Source organism: Osmia bicornis, chromosome 11, assembly GCF_907164935.1.
Source record: "Osmia bicornis bicornis chromosome 11, iOsmBic2.1, whole genome shotgun sequence".
In the NCBI taxonomy this organism is placed as follows: Eukaryota; Metazoa; Arthropoda; class Insecta; order Hymenoptera; family Megachilidae; genus Osmia; species Osmia bicornis.
In genome coordinates, this window is record NC_060226.1 from 8690683 (window position 1) to 8715076 (window position 24394).

The window sequence follows — 24394 nt, forward strand, 5'->3', positions numbered from 1 at the left end:
AACTAAGTACATAGCAATATAACTTTTATCCTATTGTACATATTTACTGTATATATTTAATCAGATATTTCTTTTTTAAAAAGTATTATTAATCAGTATTTGACTTTTCATTACCAATGAAAAGAGTTTAATAAAATTTCAGATAAATTAAATAATTATATTAAAAAATCAACACGAAGTTATGAAACATGTTAATAAATAGTTCTTATGCGAATGACCTCCCTTAACGCTTTCGCTGCTGACACATACAATGCATTCTATCAATTGTTTTAATAATGCTGTTTACAAAAAGTCAATGAGTAATACTAGATAACTATCCCTGTGACACAATATTCATCTTTTAATAGAGAAGGCGCGACAGCAATAAACACTGTATAAAAACAATAAGACAAGATTTGCGTCAGCAACATTATTGAAACAATTAGTGGGACGCACCATATGCGTCAACAATATTATTGATATAATTAATAGGACGCAACATATGCGTCAGCACGAAGCAATATTAATTCTGAATTTCTGCTAATAGAATCAATCGATTCATTTACCACTGTCTCCATTCAATTATTAATACAAGATAAATTGTATGATACCTTCTTTCAAATATATTTGTCAAATAGACAAAAAAAATAATAATAATGAAACTTATTTTTGTTCACACTCGTCCAATTGATTACCACACCATCAGTCCGTACTGTACGCCAGTGGATGTTCGATGTGATGGACTTTGTATAGCAATTAACAACGTCTGCAGCCGATAATTTCGAGTTTTCCGCGTAGTTTCTTTTTCCATTATAAATTTTCTAAGACTGTTATTAAGTGTGAATCTATAACTTCCAGTCTATAAGAAAATTTCATCGTTTTTGTGTGTTCCTGCGTAGAGAGAACGAGTGTGATACGACCATGGAATGGAAAATACCATAGTCTGTGCGACAATAAATTGATGTTACATAAAAATTATTCGACGCCATACAGAAACTTGATAAATTATCTTACGTTTCCGCTGTTTACCATACCAGAAGATGCATGGGGGGGAAAGGAATATTTGAAATATTAAATATATTTAGGAGTTTCGTAGGTTACTATTATAAATTTCAAATATAAAAAAGAATTAATAATTTTATTGTATTGTAAAAATTTTAAAAATACCTTCTGTAGATTCAACTAACAATAAGTTATATACATGATATCAATTTCATCTGATTTCACTACTTTGACAAATTGCAATTTTTCCCTAAAAACTAGAACCTTTTAATTCAATTGAGAAACACCTTTGGAATATTTTCAAAAAACACGATATTGTACACTTTCGATCATATTAGATTTCCCCGGAGAAAATGATATTGCTAGGTCTGGCCCCTCTCGGTAGGCATCCCTACGACGAATGACCGTAAGTATACTATACATTGTATATCGACAGGGGTCCCATATATATATGCATAAACCTGTGCAGGGCCGAAGCTAAGGAAGCAATAGCTTGAGGCGCAATTCGAAAAGAGCGCTAAAACAATTTTTTTTTGTTTAGCTTTCTCTTTCTTTATATTATATTTTAATTACTCAGAGACCAAAGCAAAGATCAAAACATCGCATTTTAATTCTTTAATTTTTCCTTAATCTTATTTATGTTTAGAGGGAAGAATGAGGGTAATAAGAGGGCACAAAAATGGAAAATCGCTTTTTAAAAGGCTTTGAGCCGTCCCTGCACTTGTGGCTCCCCACCACTTGCATATAAACGTTTACGCGGGGAAATTTGAAGTTATAGTTGATTTACTAATTGTAAGTTGATTTACTGCCTTCGATCTTAATGGATTAACACACTAATCCGATGAGAATTTTTCAAAATTCACCTTGGATTCTTCAAGGTATCAAATTTGCATGCCTAAGGGAGTAGATCTTCGTTGTCAGGGTGTTAGGCTCGTATCCTGGAGCGTAGATTTACGGCCTTCGCTCGCAACGTGTCAATCATTGACCGATCCATAGGAATACTTTTCCCTCGATGATGTCCGATGAAAAAATTTGAAACGAAAGCCGAGAAAAGTTTCATTCGTAAAGCATTATGATTGCCGCGCCTGTATAATCGACGTGTCATAGGTCAAGCCGATGAGATACCGTTTCGCAGACCACGACGTGCAGTTTACAGCGTGTTCTTCGACGAAACACCGACTAGTTCTCTGTTCTTCCATCTGTCTTTCAATCCTCCTAGATTTCATTATATAATTTTCATTAGAACAACACCCTTGTCCTGCTCGAGGGTCCATAAGCTGAGGTAAGAATCAGCCACCCAGCTGGGTTAATCCTTCATCTTGAAAATTTTCAGATTCAACAGGCTGCTCCGTAAACCATTTTTCATTTTCTTTCATTTTCATTATCCAAACGTATAAATTATCATTCAAGAACACTAGAATCGATATATACTTTGAATAGAAGGAAAACGTTCCTAAAGGATATGAAATTTTTCATTTCTTTTTATCTCTGTGAATTTTTATTCAGATTGCAATTTGAAGTTTACGTTGGTGTTTCGATAAGAGTGATAAGAACAGGGGTATCGACCTGTGTTTAAAATGGCCTTATCATGGCAAACTTTAAAGAAATGACGTCAGTTTGTCAACATTGAATTTAGAATTGTTTCAACGGTAATTTAAGACCCATCAACGGTGGTTAATTTTGTCTTACAATGATTTTATTTAATTTGTAAAGAATTTAATTTTTCCTTTTTTTTTTAGACGGTTAAGGGAAATTTTAATTATGGAGATTTTCGAACGACGTAGATTCGCGCAAAGTTTTTTTTTTCAGGGAAAAGTGTAATTTCGACATTAACCAAGAAGCTTAGTATAATATGACCTTTCTTATCAGTTGCTATAATTCGTTTTCATTGATTAACATACGTAATATTTTATGTTCGATATGTAAATTCGCTAGACAAATTGTGCAAATATTTTTCGTAATATTTCTATGATGTATAAAGTATAAATTTGCAGTAAAATTGTTATTTTAATCAACTAAATAAATTAACCATTAAACATACATAATAAATAAGTCATAATAATAATTGTCACATTTTTAACGTAATTTAATTTTTAAAAAAATAATTTTTCTTCATACACAGATATTTAAAAGGGCATATGCATAAAAATATTTATAAAATTACTAATTAATAATATTAAACTGATTTCAGCGACCAATTTACAAATGGCGCGGACAAATGTAAAGAGACGGCATTCCGATTTGCCGTATTTCGAATCCGTAGCAAGAATCTCCAACCTGCCTATTGTTGAAAACAGTATACACATAGCTGGAAGCATGTACGATAGAATAAAAGTGAGCAGTAACTACGTAAAATCTTTTAATAGTTCGAAAGTCCATTAATTTTGATGTTACTTTCTCTAATCTTTCACTCGTTTCCTTCGCTTCCGTGAAAGCAGCGCCGGATTAAGCGGAGGTCTAAGGGTCCCTACTTTATAGAGGGCCTCATTCTAAGCCTTCTATGTAACGATATTTTTTCCATTCTTCTGTTTTATTTTAATTTTTACTGGTGTTTTATATTGAATTCATATCCGTACTATCTTCAAATAGATAAATACTAATAGTAATTGAAATATTTAGCGTTCAAATTCCTTAATGAGCTGGAGTTTATGCACCGCTGAACAATCACTGGCGATCGCAACGGCATCCGCCAAACCTGCTATTTATGCTTTGAATGGACCCATTACAACAATTGATCATTTGCTTTGCAAAGGTATCGATATTGTTGAACAGAGAGTACCAGCCATACATCTCCCTCCACATCTTGTAAGTTTATATACATTTGTCCAAACTCTGATCATTAAATGAAAACTATATAAAAGAATTTCATTTCTGCATCTTATCTAACATCTTGACTCTTAAATAGTAGATACTGGGTCATTTAAGACCCAGCCTTACATCCAGAAATAGGATTTTAACTGGAATCTTTTTCTAAGGTGGGGTAAAAGTTTCTAATAGAGTAGACTCTCGACTGTATTACTTAATTCTAAATTCTATTCAATATTTTGCGAATATTATCCGAATATTTATTTCCATTAAGGTAAAATTTGTCAAGGGGACTGATTAGTATTTTGGGACCAGGCCCCCTGACCTTTACTTCGTTATACAAACGAATTTATACAAAGTTAATGCTATAAGACTGTAATAACTATAATAATCCAAAAAGAAAAATTATTTTAATAACAGCCAGAAGCTGTTTACCGATTATATTAATTTTTAAATTATTTTTTTTGTTAATCAGATATACTGCAATGCACGAGAATATGTGAGCAATAAAATCGTTAGGCCTGTCTTGATGCGCGCCGGAAGTGTGAAGCAGATAGGAAGTCAAGCTGCAAATGTTGCAGTAGATACATTAGACGGTGCTCTGACTGTTGCGGATAAATATGTTGATCGTTATTTACCCGCTGATCCTACTGACAAAGAAGGTAAGTTATTTGAAAATTTAAAATTATTTTCACCAGCTTTTTCATTACGCATTCTACGAAACATTTTATTATAACGCTAAATAATCAAATAAAATTACTGTTCAGAAATTACTCCTTCTGAATCAGTGAGCAGCACTACACGGACTATTAAACATGGCGCCAGACTTTCAAGAAAATTGCAAAAACGACTAACACGTCGTACATTGGCGGAAGCTCGAGCCCTTAAAGAACAGGGAACAGAATGCATTCATGTACTTTTATTTGTGGTAGAACTGGTAAGTAGAATCATTATTATCGATCCTCGGACGGCGGACCATGGAGAGAACCACAATTTCAATTCAATTTTTTATTTCATACTATTATCATTTCCTAAATTTTACACTGATTCCTTAAAGATAATGAATCGGTGATATTTTAGTTAGCAACGGATCCGAAACTAGCCTACAAAATGGCGAAGGAACTGTGGGCAACGTTAAGTTTACCCGAACCTGAAAATCAAGCTCGGCCAACCAATCTGGAACAGTTATTGGTTTTATTGACGCGTGAATCAGCACGCCGTATCGTTCATCTTGTTAATGGAACAACAGCCTTAGCAGCAAGAACTCCACGTGATGTTGGCAGAATTCTCGTTAAACTTTCACACCAACTACTTGCGGTTGCAGAAGCTACTTTAAAGGTGAACGTCCTCGGATATTTCTCTTCTTGTTTAATTTAGAGAAAGCTCTCTAAATTTGGACCACCTAAACATTTTCATTCTCTTACTGGCACTCGCATCAACTCGTCACGCTATATCGCGTGCTTAATACGTGTATTTATATTGTTTCTTTATCTTTTGAAGATGCTGCCTATCATTGGTAAAAATGATGCAGCAAAACAAATTTCAGTGATACGCTCAGCTGTACAGAGGCTTAACTCCACTACAAATCATTTGTTGGTATGTAAAACTCGATGAAAAATTAATTTAATATGTTTATATTGATAACAACAACTTCCAATACAGTAGACTCTCTTTATATTGCCGCAGACTAACGATTTAATTCAGACTAACGACTGAATTATTAAGTATAATAGTTATTTTTTAGATTATTCTAGTAATTTACATAAATCCCAAGTTTATACGATTTCTAATTCTATTCGAAATAATTCGAAATAGAAGTCCCACGAGAATAACGCAATCTGATTGGCCGTACTCCTCACGCTTTCAGTCCTGACATATGATTGGTCGAAGCGGTCGCGTCATTATTCAGACTCGAGTAAAACTAGGGGATTAGTCGATGCGCGCGCAGTACTCCTCTTGCCTCTGTGCCGGCCCGCGAGACTTCTTGTGTTCGGTGCATAATACGTTTCCATAATAATAATTTTTACAGGAACAGTTTGCAGCTTTTCTGGCTGGTCGTCCAACGGTTTCCAAAGTAACGCACGTTCCAAGTCATCAACAGAATCACAACAACCATATGTCGATGTCTTCTAACCCACCACGAAATGGTATCGAGTAACATAATCGTGTTTATATGTTATTCTGTTCGAACAAATTCGCAGTAGTTTCTGTTTCAAGGTCAGTAACAATAAGAAAGACTACGGATTGAAATTTCCGAACAGGTTAGTAACGTCCAATCCACCGCCATAATAGGATTAAAAAAAAAATAATCAAATAGACGAGGATACTTTTGTTTTGTCATTGGCACAATATATCGATGCCAATGTTAGCTTTCAATTCTTTACGTTAAGATTTCTTTATTCTTACACTCTAGCGTACAAATGTATACTAACTTGTAAAAGTAAGAAAGTGTACAAAAAAAAATAAAGATTATTTGTTTTTGGATTGTTATCATACCATGAAGAAACTTTCTAACTATTTTTATTTAAGTGCCTAAGACAGTGGCGTAACTTGAACCTACTTCTACGATGCGCAGGGTTTCTTAGAAATTTTTGAATTTTTGAATTGTACAATTTTTAGAATCTAGAATTTTAGAATCCTGAAATTTTGGAATCTTAAAAATTTTTTTTTAATGTTCACTGTGTGTATAAATTTTTCTCATTTAAGTAGCAAGCTGTTTATAAGACTCCGATAATATCCTAGTAAAATTTACGACTAAACTTATGAAAGGTTACTAGTGCAGTAAAAGGAATGGCTAAATAGATCTTCAGAAATGTTACTGTTACTTTGAACTTAATTATCGGATCTCTTATCAAATATAGAAACAAATGTTTGCAAGTTACACACTGTTATGTCGTAACCGATAAGACGAGTAAAGAAAGAATGTAATGAGATAGTTGATTTTCATTTGTTTTAGACTGGAATGAGTTGAAATTAAATTTTGAAATTCCCAAAATTCGAAGCTCTCAAAATTAAAAACCCATTCACAATTCTAAAACAATCTCATTTGCAAAATTCCAAGACATCATACGTGTATACGTGAGTGGGTGACGAATGCGATAACACCACGGGGAAAAATTTTTCGATTTATTCTAAGTATCACTAGAAAATGCAGTGTGTACAAAGTCCTTTCCGGATGTCGTGGACGATTGCGAGTGATCACCGATTTTCATCCGTTTTTACGTGACAGTTTCCCAGCGGTGCTGATAACGACAAAAGCCCTGTCGCCTGTCGCGGACTTTGAAGCCTTGTAGCACATGTTTGATCACCGCTTGCGGATATTCCCCAGTCGATTTTCATTGGCTCGTTCGAACGAACCTTAACGCGCAGACGGTAAGCCGGTTATAAAGAGTTCCGGCTGCGTTTGGACAAACGCATTTCTACTCACGCACTCATAGCAACCAAACCTCTGCGACTGATACACAGAAAACGAACAGGCAACTACAAACACGTATGTAAGTGCATTTATCCTTTAAAAAACGTGTTATTAATTCTGCTAGTTATCTTGTGCGGTTTTTTTATTTTTCAAAATTTCGAACAATTTGAAATTACGTTAGCTGTACGTATTAAATACAGTTAGAATAAAAATTTCGACGCTGTTATAGCTTAGAATATTAGATTTTTATTTATATTAGATATATAATAATATATTAGATTTTATATGGACAAATCCACCAATATTCAAATTTACCGTGCAAGTTTAACACGTAATTCTCTAGTCTTTTAAATATATTAATTATTGTAGTAAATTAGATATTAAAATAGTGGTTATTGAAGTTATTAAAATGATTAAAATAGTAATTTAGGCTTTTATTTTGATAATTATTATTATAATACTAATGCCGTTCAAAGTTTATCTTATCTATTCTGCCATTCTTAGTTATCTAATATTAGAATAAGCAGTCGTTAAAATCATGGATTATTAATATATACTAATTTATTTTCCATCGTACATTTACTTATTCCCAGTCTGAAAACAGATGTACGTTATTTTTAAAATTTTGACTTTCACATTGATTTCCTTACTAATCGTTCGAATACATAGAATTTAAGGTGCCAGTCGTTATTGACCTTCGTGACAATCAACACGTTAAGAAAACCTATAGTAAGTAATAGTAGTATATTATTGAAGAATTATTGTAATTTTGTAATTTTTATAAATTTTTATTATTTAAATGACTATATATGTCCACATATTTGTTTATTGCCATGAAAAAATGAAAAAAATTCCTGTAAATAATACAACTGATAATTAATAAAATAGTTAGTATAATGTTAATTAATGTTTAATATTAATAGTGTAATTAGAATATAGTAATAATAATTATTTCAAGGTCAAAGTTTATACACTAAATTCTAGGTACACAAATCCTAGGTTAAAGGTGAAAGTTAATTTGTTTTGGTAGTACGTATTGACTTTCAGTTTCAAAATACTAAATCAAATAACTACGTTTGTAATTTGTGAAAGCTTATGTGAAATCATGGTTCCAGCGAAAGCTAAGGAAACGTTATATATAGCACATGCATCTATGTATGCATTATATTCAGTAAGTCCATTGACCTCTCCATTATCACGGTATATCACTTCTTTTCCGCGTTTTGAGTCTAAAATTTCTACTAAATGCTCTGGTTTAAAACTGAATAAACTAGAAGTTCGTTTCAGTCAATTAATACGTTTTTGTTCAACAAATAAATTATATCTATAAGATATCAATTTCTCATTGATTTATTGTTTTATTATATTACATTGCAATATTAATACAATGATTGATTTCATAAAATGATTAATTATCTTATTTGTAAAGTATAATATTGATACACAGTTAGATTACAAAGTGCATTGCTGGTGCATTCTTAATATTTATTTGTATTATTACAGTACTACTTAATGTCGTATAATACGTACTTGATATTTATTAATATTTAAGCAATTTTAATTTACCTAATAATATTACTTATAAATGAGAGGGTACACATTTTTTATTATTAACACTTTGACGGACAAATATCAGGTGGTAATTACAGTTGGAAAATTAATTTAACATATTTTAAATTTAATGAAATTCTCACTCGTTATTCTGCCGATGATTTCATACTAGACATAAAAGGAAAGTAAAAATTGCAAGTCATGCAATTCCAGAAAATATGAGGCCGTGAAAGTGTTAAATTACTGAAATTAACGAGGCGCTTCTTTCGATAGAAAGAGTTTTTATTTTTACGACCTTTCCAGCAACCTTGGAAATGACGATATAATATTTTATGTTTTAGATTTTGAAGCCGTTTTCGAGTTTCCGGAAATCCAAAGATAATGACGGCGGAAGTTGCGCAGTTGCCTCACATCGAAGTCTTTCATCGTTTGTTAGAACTTCCGGTGGTGGAAAGTGCCATATCCAAATCAGCGGCAACTTATTCCCGTGTTAAAGACTCTCATCAACTGGTACATTGGACTTTCTCCACTGCAGAATTTTCTTTGAGCACTGCGACTAACAAAGCTGTACCCACTGTTGCTCCTATCGTGAAGAAACTCGAGAACCTCATACACTTTGTCGACCACACGTTGTGCCTTGGTCTCGACAAAATCGAAGAAAAAGTTCCATTGGTCAAAGAGAAACCTGAGCAGGTTAGAAATCTACCTTTCTTCCGGTTTACCAAAACAAAAATTTAACATCAACTCAAAATAAACCTATAAAAGATATTTCTATTTATATATGATTAAAGTTTTATTTAATTCTGGATATTTGATTTATTACAATATTACAAATTATTAATATTCAAAGTTTTATTCAAATGTTATATTTTCCTTAGATTTTAGAAAATGCGTATATGCTGGCACTGCAAACCCTTTCTAATATTTCGCTCGTTAATCATTTAATTGTCTCGCAAGCGGTAAACTTGAGAGATAAGAGTTGGAACAAAGCGAATCAAATTTTGGAAACTCAGTATGGAAGTGCAGCTGTCAGAGGTATCGATAACACCGCTGATATTGTTGATAAGCTGATCGATAAATATTTTCTTCCGACAGAAAATGAAGTTGCAATAGGTAAGTTCATTTAGCGTAGATCATTACGCAAATAATTAAAATTTTATCATTTAATTTATCAGTTTTTTCTAACAATGATAGTAATATTCCAATAGTCAAAAAAATAATTTGGAATTAAAAATAAATTAATATTTAAATACTAATTTGTTAAATAATATTCAATTTTCCAATAAATAATATTTTATTATCATTTCAGATATAAACACGAACGATGAAGATAAGCTGCTCCACACCTTGCATACAGTCAGCCGTTTATCCAATAAAGCAGCACGTCGAGTGTATTCAAACATAATGTTTCACTTAAGGGTCCTCAGCATAGATAATTTTAAAGCTTACATTAGTTCTGTGGCACAATTTTTACAATTCACAAATTACCTTCATACTTTAAAGCATAAAGAAGAAGAGAATACGCCTAACATGAATAATACTACAAACGCGGAAGCGAAGAAAGTGAACTGATCATTAAAATGGCAGTTCATTGAAGAAAAATTTCTGTGAACACCATTGATTTCGTATTTATTTCCCGTATGCATTATTTATTTCAGTATATTGTACGTTTAAGAAGTATTTATATAAAAAGAAAATCTATATATCTCCATCTTTTCGTAAAATCATTTTTGTCATTATAGTGTATTCTTTTTAATTGTGTTGTATTTAGACGGTGCAACATATGTATGTACATAATATAATAGTTTTCATATCTTTTATATATGCTATATATACACAAGTGAAATAAATTTGAGATGATGAAACGAATTTGTTTATTTAATGATTATTAATGTAAAAAGAATTATTGATTTTTCTATGATACAAATATGTATACCGCAGTTCACCGGAGTCCATAACTGCGAAAAGACCAATTTTCGTTCTTCGCGCATCTCCAGTACGCATCTTCGCCCTGATTGGCGATACTCCCAAACGAAGTGGAAAGCGATTAGCAGAGAGCTCGCTGTGTTCACCCACCATCTTCCAACCTACGCGTCGCAGTTATGGACTCTGGTGAACTGCAGTATACCTACATATTCCCCAATTTAAATTAATTGCAATTGCATAGTATGTACTATAAATAAGTGATAACAATGATTATCAATTATTTAAGCTATCAACATTGATAGCCAATTGTTCTGATAGGTTGTAAATATCAACATTTATTTTTTGTTAATATTCACAGCACCCAGGGTTTAAAAATTATGTATCTCAACAATTTAATAATTAATGATTACTTTCAATAATGAGTTGCAGAGAATATAGGAGTTGTAACTGAAACAGTTATGAATTTATTTCTCTTCAAGATTAATACCTAACATAAAATTGTGCAACTCATCTTTCACGAATCATCATAGTCATACCAAGTCATACTACGAAAATGAAATGACGATGACCTCCACGTCACAGACTATGCATACGTGTCTATTGGAGTGTACTATACATATATCTGCGCAGAAGCAGAAAAATATCCACCGATGTAGATATTTATCAAAGTACCCTGTAATCTATTATTTTCATTTGTAGATATGTATTTAAGTAATCATTTCATGTTTACCAGTGTCAATCGTTTGTTTACTTTAAATTAGGTTAGACTGTTCACCTATATACATTCTTCAATTTATTCAGTCATTTAAAATGATAATCGATAGATTAATTATGCATACAGAACACCTGACATGCTCTAAAAATTTTAATTTGTAACACTTAAGACTATTTGCAATTTAAAAAGTTCTTTAAACTGCATAGTAATTATAAATCCAATAATCCTGAAAACATTTGCTGCTAATTAAATAGATATCAGTTGTTTATAAGAAAATAAGTATCAGAATTTTATATTGGAAGATTCAGTGGGAATTGAATTATTTATTTTACAACAATTATTGAACAATTATTTTACAATTATTTATTATTACAAACACAATGGGTTTGATTTTAATTATTTCTGCAGACTATAAAGGTGGGTAACTTTCTACAGCCCTGAGGTGCATCTACCCCCACCTACCGTCATTTTATATTATTGTACTTCTACGTAGATCTGTCTGAACCTGTCGTCTATCGTCAGTGTTATTGAATCTGTCGTGTGGGTTGTTGCTTACAAACGAGTCTATTACCGTTACTTCATTTTGCTAACTGTTGCATCAAGCACAGTAAGTATACATCAATTTTAATAATTAATGTTTAATTAACCTCTTTCAGGTCTTTACTATAGATACTTAAATGTTGAGTGCATTCAAACTGTGGTTCTATAATAACAATACACACTAATGCCACTGCTGTAACAATAATTAATTTTATTGGTATTAATGAATAAAAGTTTGAAAATTATTTTAATATATGTATATTTATGTCATTACTGTGAATCGTAAAAACTCATAATAATGATGAATAATGAATAATTACGTATTTTTTATTTTTTATTTATTAACCATTAATAAATAAGCGAAACACTTGCAGTTTAAACGATGATTGTACTTTAATGAATATGTAACGGTATTATTACAGTCTTATTTTTAATCATATTTTTTTATGCATCATCGTCCTTGATTAACTGTTTGTCCGATTATGTAAATAATTAAACATTAATCCTTATTGACAACGTATATAAGAAGTGTAATATATCTGGCGAATATAATTGCATAGCATATCATCTTTAAATAAATGACTAGATTACACGTTGTATAATGATCGATAATTCGATAACAGAATACCGTACTGGAATGCTGTTATCTTCAACAGTTATAAGATAGATTACAAAAATACTCATTTCTGGTATTTTTTATTACATAATGAATTTTAAATATTGAAAATATCAAAATTCTCATTTTTTTCACCTTTTTGTATATTAAATGACAAGAGGAAATATATTAGCAGAGATAAATTCTTATAACTGAAATTCCATTTTTTAAATGGACCTGTGTATTTTTTTTTATCAATTACTTAATAATAATTGTACATCGGTTATTAATTAATTTTCTTAATATTTTGCTTACAAATTCACTGATTTATAGTAGAATAAAGCCCCTAAAAACATAAAGTACGGATGAAGGCCTGTCCACGCCGGAAGTGCCATAGTGCCGGAAGGATCCAAAATTGACCGCCATTGTTATAATATCCCGAAACTAATTAATAAATAAATACTGATTATAAATTCATATCATACAACTTTTGCATAAACAATTTTTTTGTATCTTCAATATTTGAGGATATAATACCACAGGAATCGTGTATATTCCCGAAGACTATAGAACACGGTACGAGACATAATTATTGAGGTCAAAGTACAGAGTACGAATGCGAGCTATAAAATTGATTCATATTACGAATTTACAAGTTGCGATTCAACAGTTACATTTACAGGAAATAAATGTCTGATCATGGTACTTTTTAATATACGTTTTGTTTGTTTTCCAGCAAACGAAGCATGAATTATAAACACAATCTTGTAACAAGTTGAGTACCGTACAGCGATTTTGTCATTCACGACACTTGTATTTTTATGTGTTTCTGATTCGCATGAGTATGATTCGCGTGTTTTGCAACCATTATTTTTATATAAAATGAAGCAATTAAAATTAAAGCTACTACTACATTTTATCTTATTCTGCACCCTATTATTTATTTATTTATAGATGTTCATAAATTAGTAATTGTTACATAGAGAATATAATTCCTAATGTACAATTTGTAATATAGTATTAAATTTTTTCAGAAAAAATGGCAGAAGCCAAGGAAGTCACATGCAATGTTGTGTCAGAAGATACCCCACATCTTGAAGTCCTAGATCGTGTGAAAAATATTCCTGTTATACATTCAGCAATCGAGAAAACAGGATCTACATATTCTTATTTGAAAGATTCTAATCATTTGATCAACTGGGCACTCAGTTATGCTGAATCTGGCCTCCACTATGCTACTGCTACAGCTGCTCCCATTGCTGCACCTATAGCTAAAAAATTTGAAGGACAAATCACTGCGGTAGATCAGAAATTGTGTGAAGGTTTAGATATAGTTGAAGAAAAAGTACCCATTATGAAAAAGCCTCCTCAACAGGTAAACTAAAATGTGGCATTAAAAAACACTTTACAGAATAAGTATTATTTTTGTGACTTGTTTTATTTTCGAATGTTTTGTTAAATGAATCTTTTAAAACTTAAAACCTATGTAATATTAAAGTATAAAAGTAACATGTTATTGCTTTCCTTTTAACACTATTAGTGGAGCTAGTCTCTCACCATTATGGTAATATTAAAGGAGTACTAAATATTGTTTATAGATTTATGATGCAGCCAAAGCAGTAATGAGCAGCTCCCTACAACCAACAATTGATAAACTGTACACTGCAAAAGAATCAGCAACCCAACAAGCATCCACGCTCAAAGAAATTAGTATAGTAAAGGCTAATGAATTGCTAAACACACAGTATGGAAATATGGCTGTACAAGGTGTAGATAATACAAGTGTTCTCATTAATCGTTTATTGGATCGCTATTTTCCACCAGTTGAAGGAGAAGAAAACAAACCTGGTATATATATATTAAAAACTTTAAGGAGAGATAACATATATTTTTTTTTGTAAAATTGAAAGACTACATTATACTTTAAAATTTTTATTATAGTTCCGGTGTCGGCTGATGAAAACAAAGTTTTACACGCAGTACAAACCATTGGTCAATTATCATCGAAAACTGCCAACAGAGTATACCATTCGGTCGCAGCACAATTAAAAACCGTGAAAAAAGAAGACGTGACATCGTACATATCTAACGTTGTATCTATACTTCATCTAACACATTTCTTAAGTTTAAATGACAAACAGAATGATAAGGAAGCACAAAGTCCAACAGAGGGAAATAAAGGGAACAAATAAATTGATGATATATTTGTGTTAGTATTTATATACTAATGTGTATAAGATTTTATTACTAAAAATATTATTTTATATAATCTTTTACAGAATAATTGTATATAAGTGAATGAATAGAACACCTAATATGGTAAATTGCTCTTTTTCAACTAGGAATGTGAAAAAAAAAATATCTAAATTCATTTTAATCATTAGATTGCGGATGTTTATGCAATTATAACATATCAAAATATACAAAGTATATGTAAAGCTATTAATAATTTATTTGTCAATTATTTTACAGGCTGATTTTGAACATGGTAATCAACTAGTGGAATACAGTAAAATCTCTCTAGTTGTCCTTTTGTTGCCCTGCTCATAGTATCCACCGGTTTCGTCCTACGTCTAGGTATGTCTCATCCAACATTTATATTCTCTTCATTGGAGTCAGTCACGCAACACGCGACGCGGCTTCTTTGGTAAGAGTTCAGTTTATAATAAAGAAATAAGTTTCTTAATTTTACTTTTTTTTACAATTAAACAATTAGAGAGATTTTACTGTATGCACAAAATATGTGCATGCTTTACGCAAAATAAATATCTATATTTTTAGAATCATCTAATAACAAAAAAATGTTTTTCTCTACAGCTCAGTTATAATATACAAATGCGCATTTACATAAACATCCGCAGATAACTAATTATATTATTTCAGTTGAATATTATACAAAATTTCATGCTATCCTTGGATATAAGAGTTATTGTTCATGGTACAAAACACTCAATTTAAAGTTTAGGAAACTTTTATATTGTAATATCTGAAATATGTATTTGCGCTTTATATTTTTTGTATACAAAGCGTTTGCAAGTATTATATTAGAGAATATATATTTGAATATTTTTCTCGTATAAGTATTCTTTTCAGATTATTAAATATTGCTGCCACATCGTTGTTAATGTTTCTAATATTTTTATATAAATGATAATAATTATCTTGTTGTACTACTCAAATGACCTACAAGAATTTTTCTTCATCAAGGGATATCTGAAGTAGCCATTTGCAAACATTTTCATTTAGGAGATACTGAGACAGTGGGTCGGGTTAATAACTTCTTATCGCATCGTCTGTGCACCCACTAGCTTACAGATAATTAACTAATTAATTTAATTTCCTCGACTCCTAGCTGTCTTGATCGTTCATTCCAGAAGAATATCGCAAAATAGAACTTGGAAAATTTATCAAATTATGTTATTTTATGCACTTTATTGTACAACGAATATTGTAATTTATGATTTTTTTTAAATTTCAAGTTATTAAAAATACAGCATATTTTTTAGTATTAATGTCGAACCTCAAGCCTGCAATGAGAACATAAAATGATATATTGTAACATAATAACATTTGTGGCAAGCGATAAGCGATCGCATTTCATTTTATTATACGTCCATTGAGATATGGACAAGAATTCCGGAGTTGGCTTGGATGGTTGGACGCAACTTAGGCCTTTTTTAGTTATAAATATAAATAAACTCATGTTTCCCTTATCAAAGATTATTTCAATAATTATCGCAAATAATTATAAGTTCATAAACATTTTGATGGTAATCTTCTAAAAGAAATTTTTTTTAATCAATGCATCTTTTATTTTAAACGAAAATATCTTTAATAATATTTTACTATTTAACATGTTTTTAGTATATTTGTAATTAGTTAAAGATATAAAATCAAAATGTAAATTTTGCAATATCATTTTTGTTATAAAAATATGTATGTATTACGTGTAAAGAGACATGATAGTAGCGCACTCATACGCCGTTTTAAGAAATACCGATATCGTATTCTGAAAAATTCCACGGACTTATAATACTTTGCAACAGAAGAATAAGTAATTTGTATTATATTGTCGATTGTCGAGCAAACAATTCCCCAGTAAAACAACTCAGAGTTCAAAGTTTATGTTTAGCTATTGAGAAAAACGAAGCAAATGTAAGAGTACGCATTTTGAAGGAGATTTGTTATACTGGGTAAGTGTCAATCACTTTTCTTTATTACAGATATAATTTTAAAAATATTTGCCACATAAATATATTATTAAATGAATTTTAGATTTTCGTAATTTGTACCATATGTTATTTAAAACATAAAACGTACGCTAATTAATTAAAATAAATAATGCTGATATATAATGAAACTTTTAATTTTATAATTTATAGATAATTATACATGTTACAGATATTTAATTTATGATAAAATAATTATTTTACCTATGATAAAGGATTTACTTATTAGTTATTAAGATGGAAGTAGAATTACCAGATTGTATTTATAAAATACAAGCTGTTAATCGTGCACGTCAAATACCAAGTGTAAATTATTTGTGGGATAAATCTATGGAAGTATATGGTCGTGTGAAAGAGACAAATGTATTCATTCATTGGGCATTTAACACAATGGAAAATGTTTTCAATATCGTAATGGAAAAATCATTACCAGTAGCTAAGTTAATGGAAAAGCCAATTTATACTTTGGATAAAACACTTTGTCAAGGACTGGACTATGTAGAAGTAAAGTTGCCTATAATCAAGGAAGAACCAAAACAGGTTACACAAGTTTTAATATTTATATTTATTGCTCTATTGGATTTAATTTCAATTAAAATAAAAGTGTATTTAATATTTCAGATAATTAATCGTACTAAGTCTATTGTATCTAAACGTCTGAAACCAGCTGTTAAAACATTAACTGAATTAAAACAAGAAACCAAACATAAAGTTAGAGTTATGACATTACTAACTTATTATAAAGTTCATTACTTAAGGATATATAGTTGGCAACAGGCAGATCGAGTAATGTCAACTGAAACAGGGATTAATATTTTAAAGACTGTCGATAATACTACTGATTTTGTTGAGTTAATGTTAGATAAATATTTGCCTGTTCCTTATGATGAATTTCATAGTAATGAAACAGGTATGACACTCAGAAATATATCATAGACAAGTATTAATATTATGTTATAATTGAAATTGATATTTCTTTTAACAGAAAAATTATGCAATGAAGATGGAAAACTACATCATACTGTGGAAAGGCTGAGTGAATTTAGTTCTCGTGCTTCACGACGTATTTACTTTGCTTTAATAGATAGGTGGCAACACTTGTACAAAATAGAAATTCTTATTTTAATATTATACACTCTTATTGTTATTCAAACAATTAAATGTTTAGAATCAACATTGTCGTTCATTTTTAAATTACTTAACAACTGCCTTGTCTCTCACTAGGATGAATGTAATCTGTGATAAACATATAAAACACTAACAGTGTATTAATATTACTTTTAAATTCCTGTTTGTTGAATGTTTATTATAATATATTTGAGATTAAAATTCTTGTCATCTAGATATTATGCAGTATAAATTAAAGCAAGCAAATGCGGTATTGTGAATGATTTTGTAATATCTTTAGTTTATATGTTGTATTTTATTTATATAACTGTAAATTATATGATTTTATAATCATATAAAAAATATTCTGTACATATTTATTTAAAGGTTTTAATATTAATTTGTTAAAAATATTTGTACAATTTTGTATTTAATGTTAAATATTTCATAAATACTAAAGCCATTGGCAACAGTATCTATTTCATTTTTTGGCTATAAATTGCGACTGTGAATACCGCCCCTTGAACTGTCCTCCATCAATCTATTTTTTTTGCAATATCCTGCTTCAACTTTTTTTATATGTTTGCAGAAGTTGTGCCAGTCGGCTGGGGTAACTTCATTGATAGTCTCCGTGCTATATATTTGCAATTCATTGCCCGATAAGATAGATATTCCTTTTCCGACGTATTTGGAATATTATTCTTCTCAAACCATTGGATTATTTCTTCTTAAATCATAAATTATATTTCATATTGCTGCTTGGTCTTCAGATGAGCAATCAAATTTCTTGTTTTCCGTCTTCGGGCGTTTTTTACCCAGCAATGATAATTCATTTTCTTTAGTGGTTAAGCCAAATAAATTTCGTACCTTTATAATAATAACTTGAAATATAACAATGAGTGGTGGGGTAGTACCCAGTAAATCAACAGTATATATTTCAAATTTACCTTTCTCTTTAACAAATAATGATCTACATCAACTATTACAAAGTTATGGAAAAATAGTAAAGTAAGTTCTAAGTTATACAATTTTTATAGTGTTCTTAAAATTATCAGCATTATTAGTTAAGATGTTGAGAATATAAATACTTTAAAATGAAATGGGTTTATTTTTTTCTCCACAGGGTGACAATAATGAAAAATAAAATCACACGACGAAGTAGAGGTGTTGCTTTTGTCTTATTTCTTACCCCAGAGGATGCTATGTCTTGTGCTAAAAATTTAAATAACACAGAAGTAAGTAGCTGCATCACTTATAATAATAATAATTTCTGTTAATCTGTAATAAATGATGGTTTAATAGATAGGTGGTCGTACAATAAAAAGTTCTATAGCAGTGGATAATGGACGTAGTACTGAATTTATACGCAGAAGAGATTATCCAGATAAATCTCAGTGTTTTGAATGTGGAGAAGAAGGACATTTGTCATATAATTGTAGAAGTAATACACTAGGTCCCAGAAATCCACCATTAAAAAAAGCCAGAATAAGAAAGAAGCATAAATCTATCAGTAGCCATCATAGTAATGATTTTAACAAAAACAGTGATGATGAAATGGTTGATGATAATTGGGAAGAGGAAGTAGAAACATTAAGTGCTGCCATTGCACTGGAGGTAATGCAAAAATTTAAAAGTATTACAAAAGCAATATATAAAAGATAAAAATTAAAGATCCACTTTTGAGAATTAATTTAACAAATATTTCATAATATATTTTTTCATTTCAGCAAAGACAAAAAGAATTTGAAAACAGTCAGAGATTAGGAGCTAAAGGGTATGAAGAAGAAAATCGGCTAACTCAAAAATCGGGCAAACGGTATAAGAAAAATCAGTACTTTAGTGATGAAGAAGATTTTAGTGAATAAAATATTTTTTAAGTACAATATTATAGAATAAGTACTGTTAAGCAAGTACTAAAGTACAACTGTAATATAATAAAATTTCAAATGTATTTATTATTAATTTTGTAATATATTATTTGTATATAAATTCTGAATTGTATAATATATTATAGTGTCTATCTATCTATAGATAAATTTTATCTACTTATATAGGGTATTTTATTACTCCCGTGTGCATCCTTTACATTCCAGCATTCCTTACATCCACGAATCCCTTACATCCTTGCTTTCTTTATATCTCGGCATCCCTTACATTTCTGTACCCTTTATATCTCTGTATCCCTTACATCTCTGTACCCTCTATATCTCTGTATCCTTTACATTTCTGCATCCCTTACATCTCTGTACCCTTTATATCTCTGTATCCCTTACATTTTTGCATCCCCAACATATCTGTGCCCTTTATATCTCTGTATCCCTTACATTTCTATACCTTTTATATCTCTGTATCCCTTACACTCCTAAATTCTCCCTGCATCTCTTGTATCCTTTCAACCCTTATAATAAATACATTATAAATATAACAATATATTATAAATAATATACTTATGGCCACTGGTTCGAGTAAAGGTAAGTAAAGGTAAGTAAAGTCTTATGAAAAATAATTTTAAATTTAAATTTTTACAAAATTTAGTTCCTTTTTCAAAAACCAGATGGCGCTGACTCGAGGTCGAGATTTTAGTTCACATTTTTGCCGCTAGAGGGCCAAAATCTTGACTTGATTTAGTTCCTTTTTCAAAAACCAGATGGCGCTGACTCGAGGTCGAGATTTTAGTTCACATTTTTGCCGCTAGAGGGCCAAAATCTTGACTTGATTTAGTTCCTTTTTCAAAAACCAGATGGCGCTGACTCGAGGTCGAGATTTTAGTTCACATTTTTGCCGCTAGAGGGCCAAAATCTTGACTTGATTTAGTTCCTTTTTCAAAAACCAGATGGCGCTGACTCGAGGTCGAGATTTTAGTTCACATTTTTGCCGCTAGAGGGCCAAAATTTCGACTTGATTTAGTTCCTTTTTCAAAAACCAGATGGCGCTGACTCGAGGTCGAGATTTTAGTTCACATTTTTGCCGCTAGAGGGCCAAAATTTCGACTTGATTTAGTTCCTTTTTCAAAAACCAGATGGCGCTGACTCGAGGTCGAGATTTTAGTTCACATTTTTGCCGCTAGAGGGCCAAAATTTCGACTTGATTTAGTTCCTTTTTCAAAAATCAGATGGCGCTAAATTTATTTGTACTTTACTTCTTTTTTTCGCCACTAGAGGGCGCTGTTATGAACGCCGAAAGCGTCTTTTCAAGGATGTTGGAGATAAAGGGATGTTAGGAATGTAGGGATGTAAAGGAATCAGGGATGTAAAGGAATCAGGGATGTAAAGGAATCAGGGATGTAAAGGAATCAGGGATGTAAAGGAATCAGGGATATAAAGGAATCAGGGATGTAAAGGAATCAGGGATGTCAAGGATGCATACGGGAGTAATAAAATCAACACGTTCCTCTTAATGAGTTTATTCAATAAGCTAAGAAGATAAATACAGCAAATTAAATGAACGCAGAAAATAAAATAAAGGTATATGTACGTTTAGCAGGTAGATCTGCACCCCTCGGCGGTCGGTATAAGAGTGCTGATGTGTCACTTCGCTCTACGTCGAACAGTTGATAACGGTTCGAATTATAAGTTGTTTTCTATATAAATAAAATTCATTTGATATGGCAGTATGTTGTAATAATCATATTTTAGAAAAAAAACTAAGCTTCAAAATATAACCTGAAAGTATGGAAGAACGCAAATGTAAATGTTTATAAATATACGATGTCAGGTTTAAATTTACTACAAACGTATACTTCTTCTGATTCTGAAGATGATGAAGTTAACAATGATAGCCACAAAGTTATTGAAGTTCCTAAACGGTATCTATCTTACTTTTAATAATTAGATTTATAATAAATATAAATATATTAAAATATAAATGCTTATATATGTATATATTTTTAGTCTACCTTTACCTGGTAGTATAGCATCATGGAAAGGTGTTCCACATCATGAAGAAATTGATGACAATCCAAATCAGCATGGGGGACGAATGAGAAGTTTTAAACATGAACGTGGTAACTGGGCTACCTTGGCCTATATTAACTGTTAGTATCAAAAATCAAGTAAACAACAGTATTTAAATTATATAGATAAGATCATTATAACATTTGAAAATTTCAGATGAACCTAGTGAGACCATGACATCATGGATGTTTTCAGTACTGGGAGAAGTACCAATTAAGTGTAATATATTTTCTGAAGAGTTTCATATTAGTGTAACAAGAACATTAATTTTGAAGTTTCATTGGATTGATTCCTTCGTAGAGGAAGTGAAGAAACTATGTGAACAGACAAACAGGTTCAATTTGGAACTTCTGAATGTAAGAGCATATACTAATGAAGAGATTACACGCACATTTCTTGGAATAGAATGTTTTGAATCAAAAGGAATACTTGCTCACTTTATAAAAAATCTTAATAGTGTTCTTGCTGAATATGAGTTACCACCATTTTATGAGGTAAGAAATATATATATAAGGAATTCTCAGATACATATACATATTGGTAATTATAACATTCTTATTTAAATATCTTATACAAACAGTGTTTTACAAATTTTTTTATAGGATTCATCCTATCATATTAGTTTTCTATGGTGCCTTGGTAATGAAATTGCAAGTTTAAATGACCGTTTATACATTTTGACTACAAAATTAAATCAACTTTTGGCTGACCATGAAGAAGAAAGGTACATAAACGTTGATACGATACATCTTAAAATTGGGAACAAATTATATGCATTCAAGCTAAGGTGATAAATAATATTTCTTGTTGTGTATATAAGTCTACGACAAATCTAAGCAGTGCCGTAACGAGGATATGAAGCGCCTGTGGCAAGTGTCTAACTTGCGCCTTCTCGTAATCTAATAATAACAAAAAAAATTAAAAATTTTAATGTAACAAGTTAAATTTTACTAAATGCAATAAATACTATTAATCTTATCAAAATGAGTTGTCTGTATATACAATAATGTATTTGTCAAGGTATTTGTATGAATAAATAATCTATAACCTAAATAAGAACGAATTTTTATTCATATTCAATGACGACAAAATAAGAGAAATACAAAACATAAGTATATATTAAAAAATAATAAAAACATAACAGAGTTGTATTCAGCTCTCTAGACACGGTCCTGATATCATCTTGGGGTGTCAGGGACCCCGAAGCACGAGTGACGCTGTTTGCATACCGACATTATGGTATCCGGGGTTCCAGGGACCCCGAAGCATCAGTAGCGCTCTCTGTATACCGACCTGAAATCATCTTGGGGTGTCAGAGACCCCAAAGCATCAGTGACCTTACATATCCACATTTTGGCATCCGGGGTTCCAAGGACCCCGAAATTTCAGTAACGCTATCTGCTTACCGACTTGACATCTTGGGGTGTCAGGGACCCCAAAGCAACGGCGACACCACATACCTACATACATTATGGCATCCGGGGTTCCAAGGACCCCGGTGCATCAATGACTTTGCTTACCGACTTGATACCTTGGGGTGTCAGGGACCCCAAAGCACCAGCGACATTACATACCCACATTTTGGCATCCGGGGTTCCAAGGACCCCGATGCATCAATGACTCTGCTTACCGACTTGATACCTTGGGGTGTCAGGGACCCCCAAGCACCAGCGACATTTCATACCTACATTATGGCATCCGGGGTTCCGAGGACCCCGATATATCAGTGACGCTATCTGCTTACCGACTAGATATCTTGGGGTGTCAGGGACCCCGAAGCATCAGTGACACCACCTACCTACATACATTATGGCATACGGGGTTCCAAGGACCGCGTGCATCAATGACTCTGCTTACCGATCTGATATCTTGGGGTGTCAGGGACCCCGGAGTACCAGCTACACTACATACCGACATTGTGGCATCCGGGGTTCCAGGGACCCCGATGCATCTGTAGCACTCTCTGCTTACCGACATATCTTGGGGTGTCAGGGACCCCGAAGCGCTGACTCAATGCTGTATCGAGGGTATAAAGCGCCTGTGGCATGTCCATAATTTATATATTATTAAATATTTATTAATTTAATTAATATATTATAATATAAATTATAACTTCCGCCTCCCCGTAACCCAATAATGACAATGAGAATTAAAAATTTTAATGCAACAAGTTAAATTTTGATAAGATATTTGATAATGAAGGTCTGAGGACCTTTACGATGGGAGGAGGACATTGCCATTTTCCCTTAGGAAATGCTCAGCGCTGTACAATATTTTTTCAAACATTCATCATCCTATTAATTTTTATTATTTAACACCAATAACATTTTTGAAATTTTATCTAAATAATTGACTTTAAATGGGAATGCAGGAGTAAATAAATATATAATTATATAATAACAACATATATTTTGTTATTATTATACAAAGTCGAGTATCGTATGTAAATGTATATAAAATATTTAAAATATCCACGATCAACGTGGCATGTGGAAATTATGTTAAAACTCTTCAGACTTCTGACTCGTATAAAAACATAGTATCTTGTTAAACAAAATATTTACAGTTGTTTTGCAG

At 31.4% G+C, this 24394-nt stretch overlaps 6 protein-coding genes across 14 annotated transcripts; all 6 read left to right on the plus strand.

Annotated features, from left to right (window-relative positions):
• Positions 1 to 1802: 1802 nt before the first annotated feature.
• On the plus strand, positions 1803 to 6281 carry LOC114876571 (lipid storage droplets surface-binding protein 1). 3 transcript variants are annotated; one of them, XM_046287987.1, is made up of 9 exons: positions 1803 to 2263; positions 3173 to 3315; positions 3601 to 3786; positions 4262 to 4448; positions 4575 to 4723; positions 4867 to 5124; positions 5287 to 5382; positions 5816 to 5933; positions 6009 to 6281. In XM_046287987.1, exons 2-9 carry the CDS (start codon positions 3187 to 3189, stop codon positions 6032 to 6034), a joined length of 1149 nt encoding a protein of 382 aa, XP_046143943.1. In that variant the 5' UTR covers positions 1803 to 2263; positions 3173 to 3186; the 3' UTR covers positions 6035 to 6281. The 3 variants fall into 3 exon arrangements, with proteins under 3 accessions (XP_046143943.1, XP_046143941.1, XP_046143942.1); XM_046287985.1 differs by having other exon boundaries at positions 1807 to 2263; positions 4554 to 4723; XM_046287986.1 differs by having other exon boundaries at positions 1808 to 2263; positions 4554 to 4723; positions 5816 to 6281.
• Positions 6282 to 6967: 686 nt separating this feature from the next.
• Positions 6968 to 10485, plus strand: LOC123988336 (lipid storage droplets surface-binding protein 2-like). Of its 3 annotated transcripts, XM_046287994.1 has the most exons (5): positions 6968 to 7280; positions 7871 to 7930; positions 9094 to 9445; positions 9631 to 9865; positions 10062 to 10485. In XM_046287994.1, exons 3-5 carry the CDS (start codon positions 9134 to 9136, stop codon positions 10322 to 10324), a joined length of 810 nt encoding a protein of 269 aa, XP_046143950.1. In that variant the 5' UTR covers positions 6968 to 7280; positions 7871 to 7930; positions 9094 to 9133; the 3' UTR covers positions 10325 to 10485. The 3 variants fall into 3 exon arrangements, with proteins under 3 accessions (XP_046143950.1, XP_046143951.1, XP_046143949.1); XM_046287995.1 differs by lacking the exon at positions 7871 to 7930 and having other exon boundaries at positions 6968 to 7276; XM_046287993.1 differs by lacking the exon at positions 7871 to 7930 and having other exon boundaries at positions 6974 to 7280.
• A 1406-nt stretch (positions 10486 to 11891) lies between these two features.
• LOC123988335 (lipid storage droplets surface-binding protein 2-like) lies at positions 11892 to 15605 on the plus strand. Of its 5 annotated transcripts, none has more exons than XM_046287989.1 (6): positions 11896 to 12000; positions 13265 to 13302; positions 13563 to 13903; positions 14127 to 14376; positions 14470 to 14737; positions 14808 to 15605. In XM_046287989.1, the coding sequence occupies exons 2-5, from the start codon at positions 13275 to 13277 to the stop codon at positions 14718 to 14720; spliced, it is 870 nt and encodes a 289-aa protein (XP_046143945.1). In that variant the 5' UTR covers positions 11896 to 12000; positions 13265 to 13274; the 3' UTR covers positions 14721 to 14737; positions 14808 to 15605. The 5 variants fall into 5 exon arrangements, with proteins under 5 accessions (XP_046143947.1, XP_046143948.1, XP_046143945.1 ...); XM_046287990.1 differs by having other exon boundaries at positions 15001 to 15605; XM_046287992.1 differs by having other exon boundaries at positions 11894 to 12000; positions 13563 to 13828; positions 14470 to 15605.
• Positions 15606 to 16141: 536 nt separating this feature from the next.
• Positions 16142 to 18229, plus strand: LOC114876605 (lipid storage droplets surface-binding protein 2). The gene is made up of 4 exons (XM_029188318.2): positions 16142 to 16721; positions 16930 to 17297; positions 17379 to 17667; positions 17743 to 18229. The coding sequence occupies exons 2-4, from the start codon at positions 16995 to 16997 to the stop codon at positions 17979 to 17981; spliced, it is 831 nt and encodes a 276-aa protein (XP_029044151.1). The 5' UTR covers positions 16142 to 16721; positions 16930 to 16994; the 3' UTR covers positions 17982 to 18229.
• Positions 18230 to 18346: 117 nt separating this feature from the next.
• LOC114876608 (zinc finger CCHC-type and RNA-binding motif-containing protein 1-like) lies at positions 18347 to 19860 on the plus strand. The gene is made up of 4 exons (XM_029188324.2): positions 18347 to 18872; positions 18988 to 19099; positions 19167 to 19478; positions 19592 to 19860. Exons 1-4 carry the CDS (start codon positions 18760 to 18762, stop codon positions 19727 to 19729), a joined length of 675 nt encoding a protein of 224 aa, XP_029044157.1. The 5' UTR covers positions 18347 to 18759; the 3' UTR covers positions 19730 to 19860.
• Positions 19861 to 21344: 1484 nt separating this feature from the next.
• LOC114876572 (U6 snRNA phosphodiesterase) lies at positions 21345 to 22856 on the plus strand. The gene is made up of 5 exons (XM_029188213.2): positions 21345 to 21423; positions 21500 to 21669; positions 21755 to 21897; positions 21974 to 22311; positions 22420 to 22856. Exons 2-5 carry the CDS (start codon positions 21572 to 21574, stop codon positions 22606 to 22608), a joined length of 768 nt encoding a protein of 255 aa, XP_029044046.1. The 5' UTR covers positions 21345 to 21423; positions 21500 to 21571; the 3' UTR covers positions 22609 to 22856.
• The last annotated feature ends 1538 nt before the right edge of the window (positions 22857 to 24394 follow it).

Bases quoted from the DNA above. Each gene is read 5' to 3' on its own strand.
- LOC114876572 (XM_029188213.2), top strand. From the start codon at position 21,572: ATGTCAGGTTTAAATTTACTACAAACGTATACTTCTTCTGATTCTGAA. The intron at 21,670-21,754 runs GTATCTATCTTA...ATATATTTTTAG, and splicing joins GTTATTGAAGTTCCTAAACG to TCTACCTTTACCTGGTAGTA. The intron at 21,898-21,973 runs GTTAGTATCAAA...TGAAAATTTCAG, and splicing joins TACCTTGGCCTATATTAACT to ATGAACCTAGTGAGACCATG.
- LOC123988336 (XM_046287994.1), top strand. From the start codon at position 9,134: ATGACGGCGGAAGTTGCGCAGTTGCCTCACATCGAAGTCTTTCATCGT. The intron at 9,446-9,630 runs GTTAGAAATCTA...TATTTTCCTTAG, and splicing joins TCAAAGAGAAACCTGAGCAG to ATTTTAGAAAATGCGTATAT. The intron at 9,866-10,061 runs GTAAGTTCATTT...TTATCATTTCAG, and splicing joins AGAAAATGAAGTTGCAATAG to ATATAAACACGAACGATGAA.
- LOC114876571 (XM_046287985.1), top strand. From the start codon at position 3,187: ATGGCGCGGACAAATGTAAAGAGACGGCATTCCGATTTGCCGTATTTC. The intron at 3,787-4,261 runs GTAAGTTTATAT...TTTGTTAATCAG, and splicing joins TACATCTCCCTCCACATCTT to ATATACTGCAATGCACGAGA. The intron at 5,125-5,286 runs GTGAACGTCCTC...TATCTTTTGAAG, and splicing joins TTGCAGAAGCTACTTTAAAG to ATGCTGCCTATCATTGGTAA.
- LOC123988335 (XM_046287988.1), top strand. From the start codon at position 13,275: ATGAATTATAAACACAATCTTGTAACAA. The intron at 13,303-13,562 runs GTTGAGTACCGT...AAATTTTTTCAG, and splicing joins TAAACACAATCTTGTAACAA to AAAAAATGGCAGAAGCCAAG. The intron at 13,904-14,126 runs GTAAACTAAAAT...TATTGTTTATAG, and splicing joins TGAAAAAGCCTCCTCAACAG to ATTTATGATGCAGCCAAAGC.
- LOC114876608 (XM_029188324.2), top strand. From the start codon at position 18,760: ATGAGTGGTGGGGTAGTACCCAGTAAATCAACAGTATATATTTCAAAT. The intron at 18,873-18,987 runs GTAAGTTCTAAG...TTTTCTCCACAG, and splicing joins AGTTATGGAAAAATAGTAAA to GGTGACAATAATGAAAAATA. The intron at 19,100-19,166 runs GTAAGTAGCTGC...ATGGTTTAATAG, and splicing joins AAAATTTAAATAACACAGAA to ATAGGTGGTCGTACAATAAA.
- LOC114876605 (XM_029188318.2), top strand. From the start codon at position 16,995: ATGGAAGTAGAATTACCAGATTGTATTTATAAAATACAAGCTGTTAAT. The intron at 17,298-17,378 runs GTTACACAAGTT...TTAATATTTCAG, and splicing joins TCAAGGAAGAACCAAAACAG to ATAATTAATCGTACTAAGTC. The intron at 17,668-17,742 runs GTATGACACTCA...TTCTTTTAACAG, and splicing joins ATTTCATAGTAATGAAACAG to AAAAATTATGCAATGAAGAT.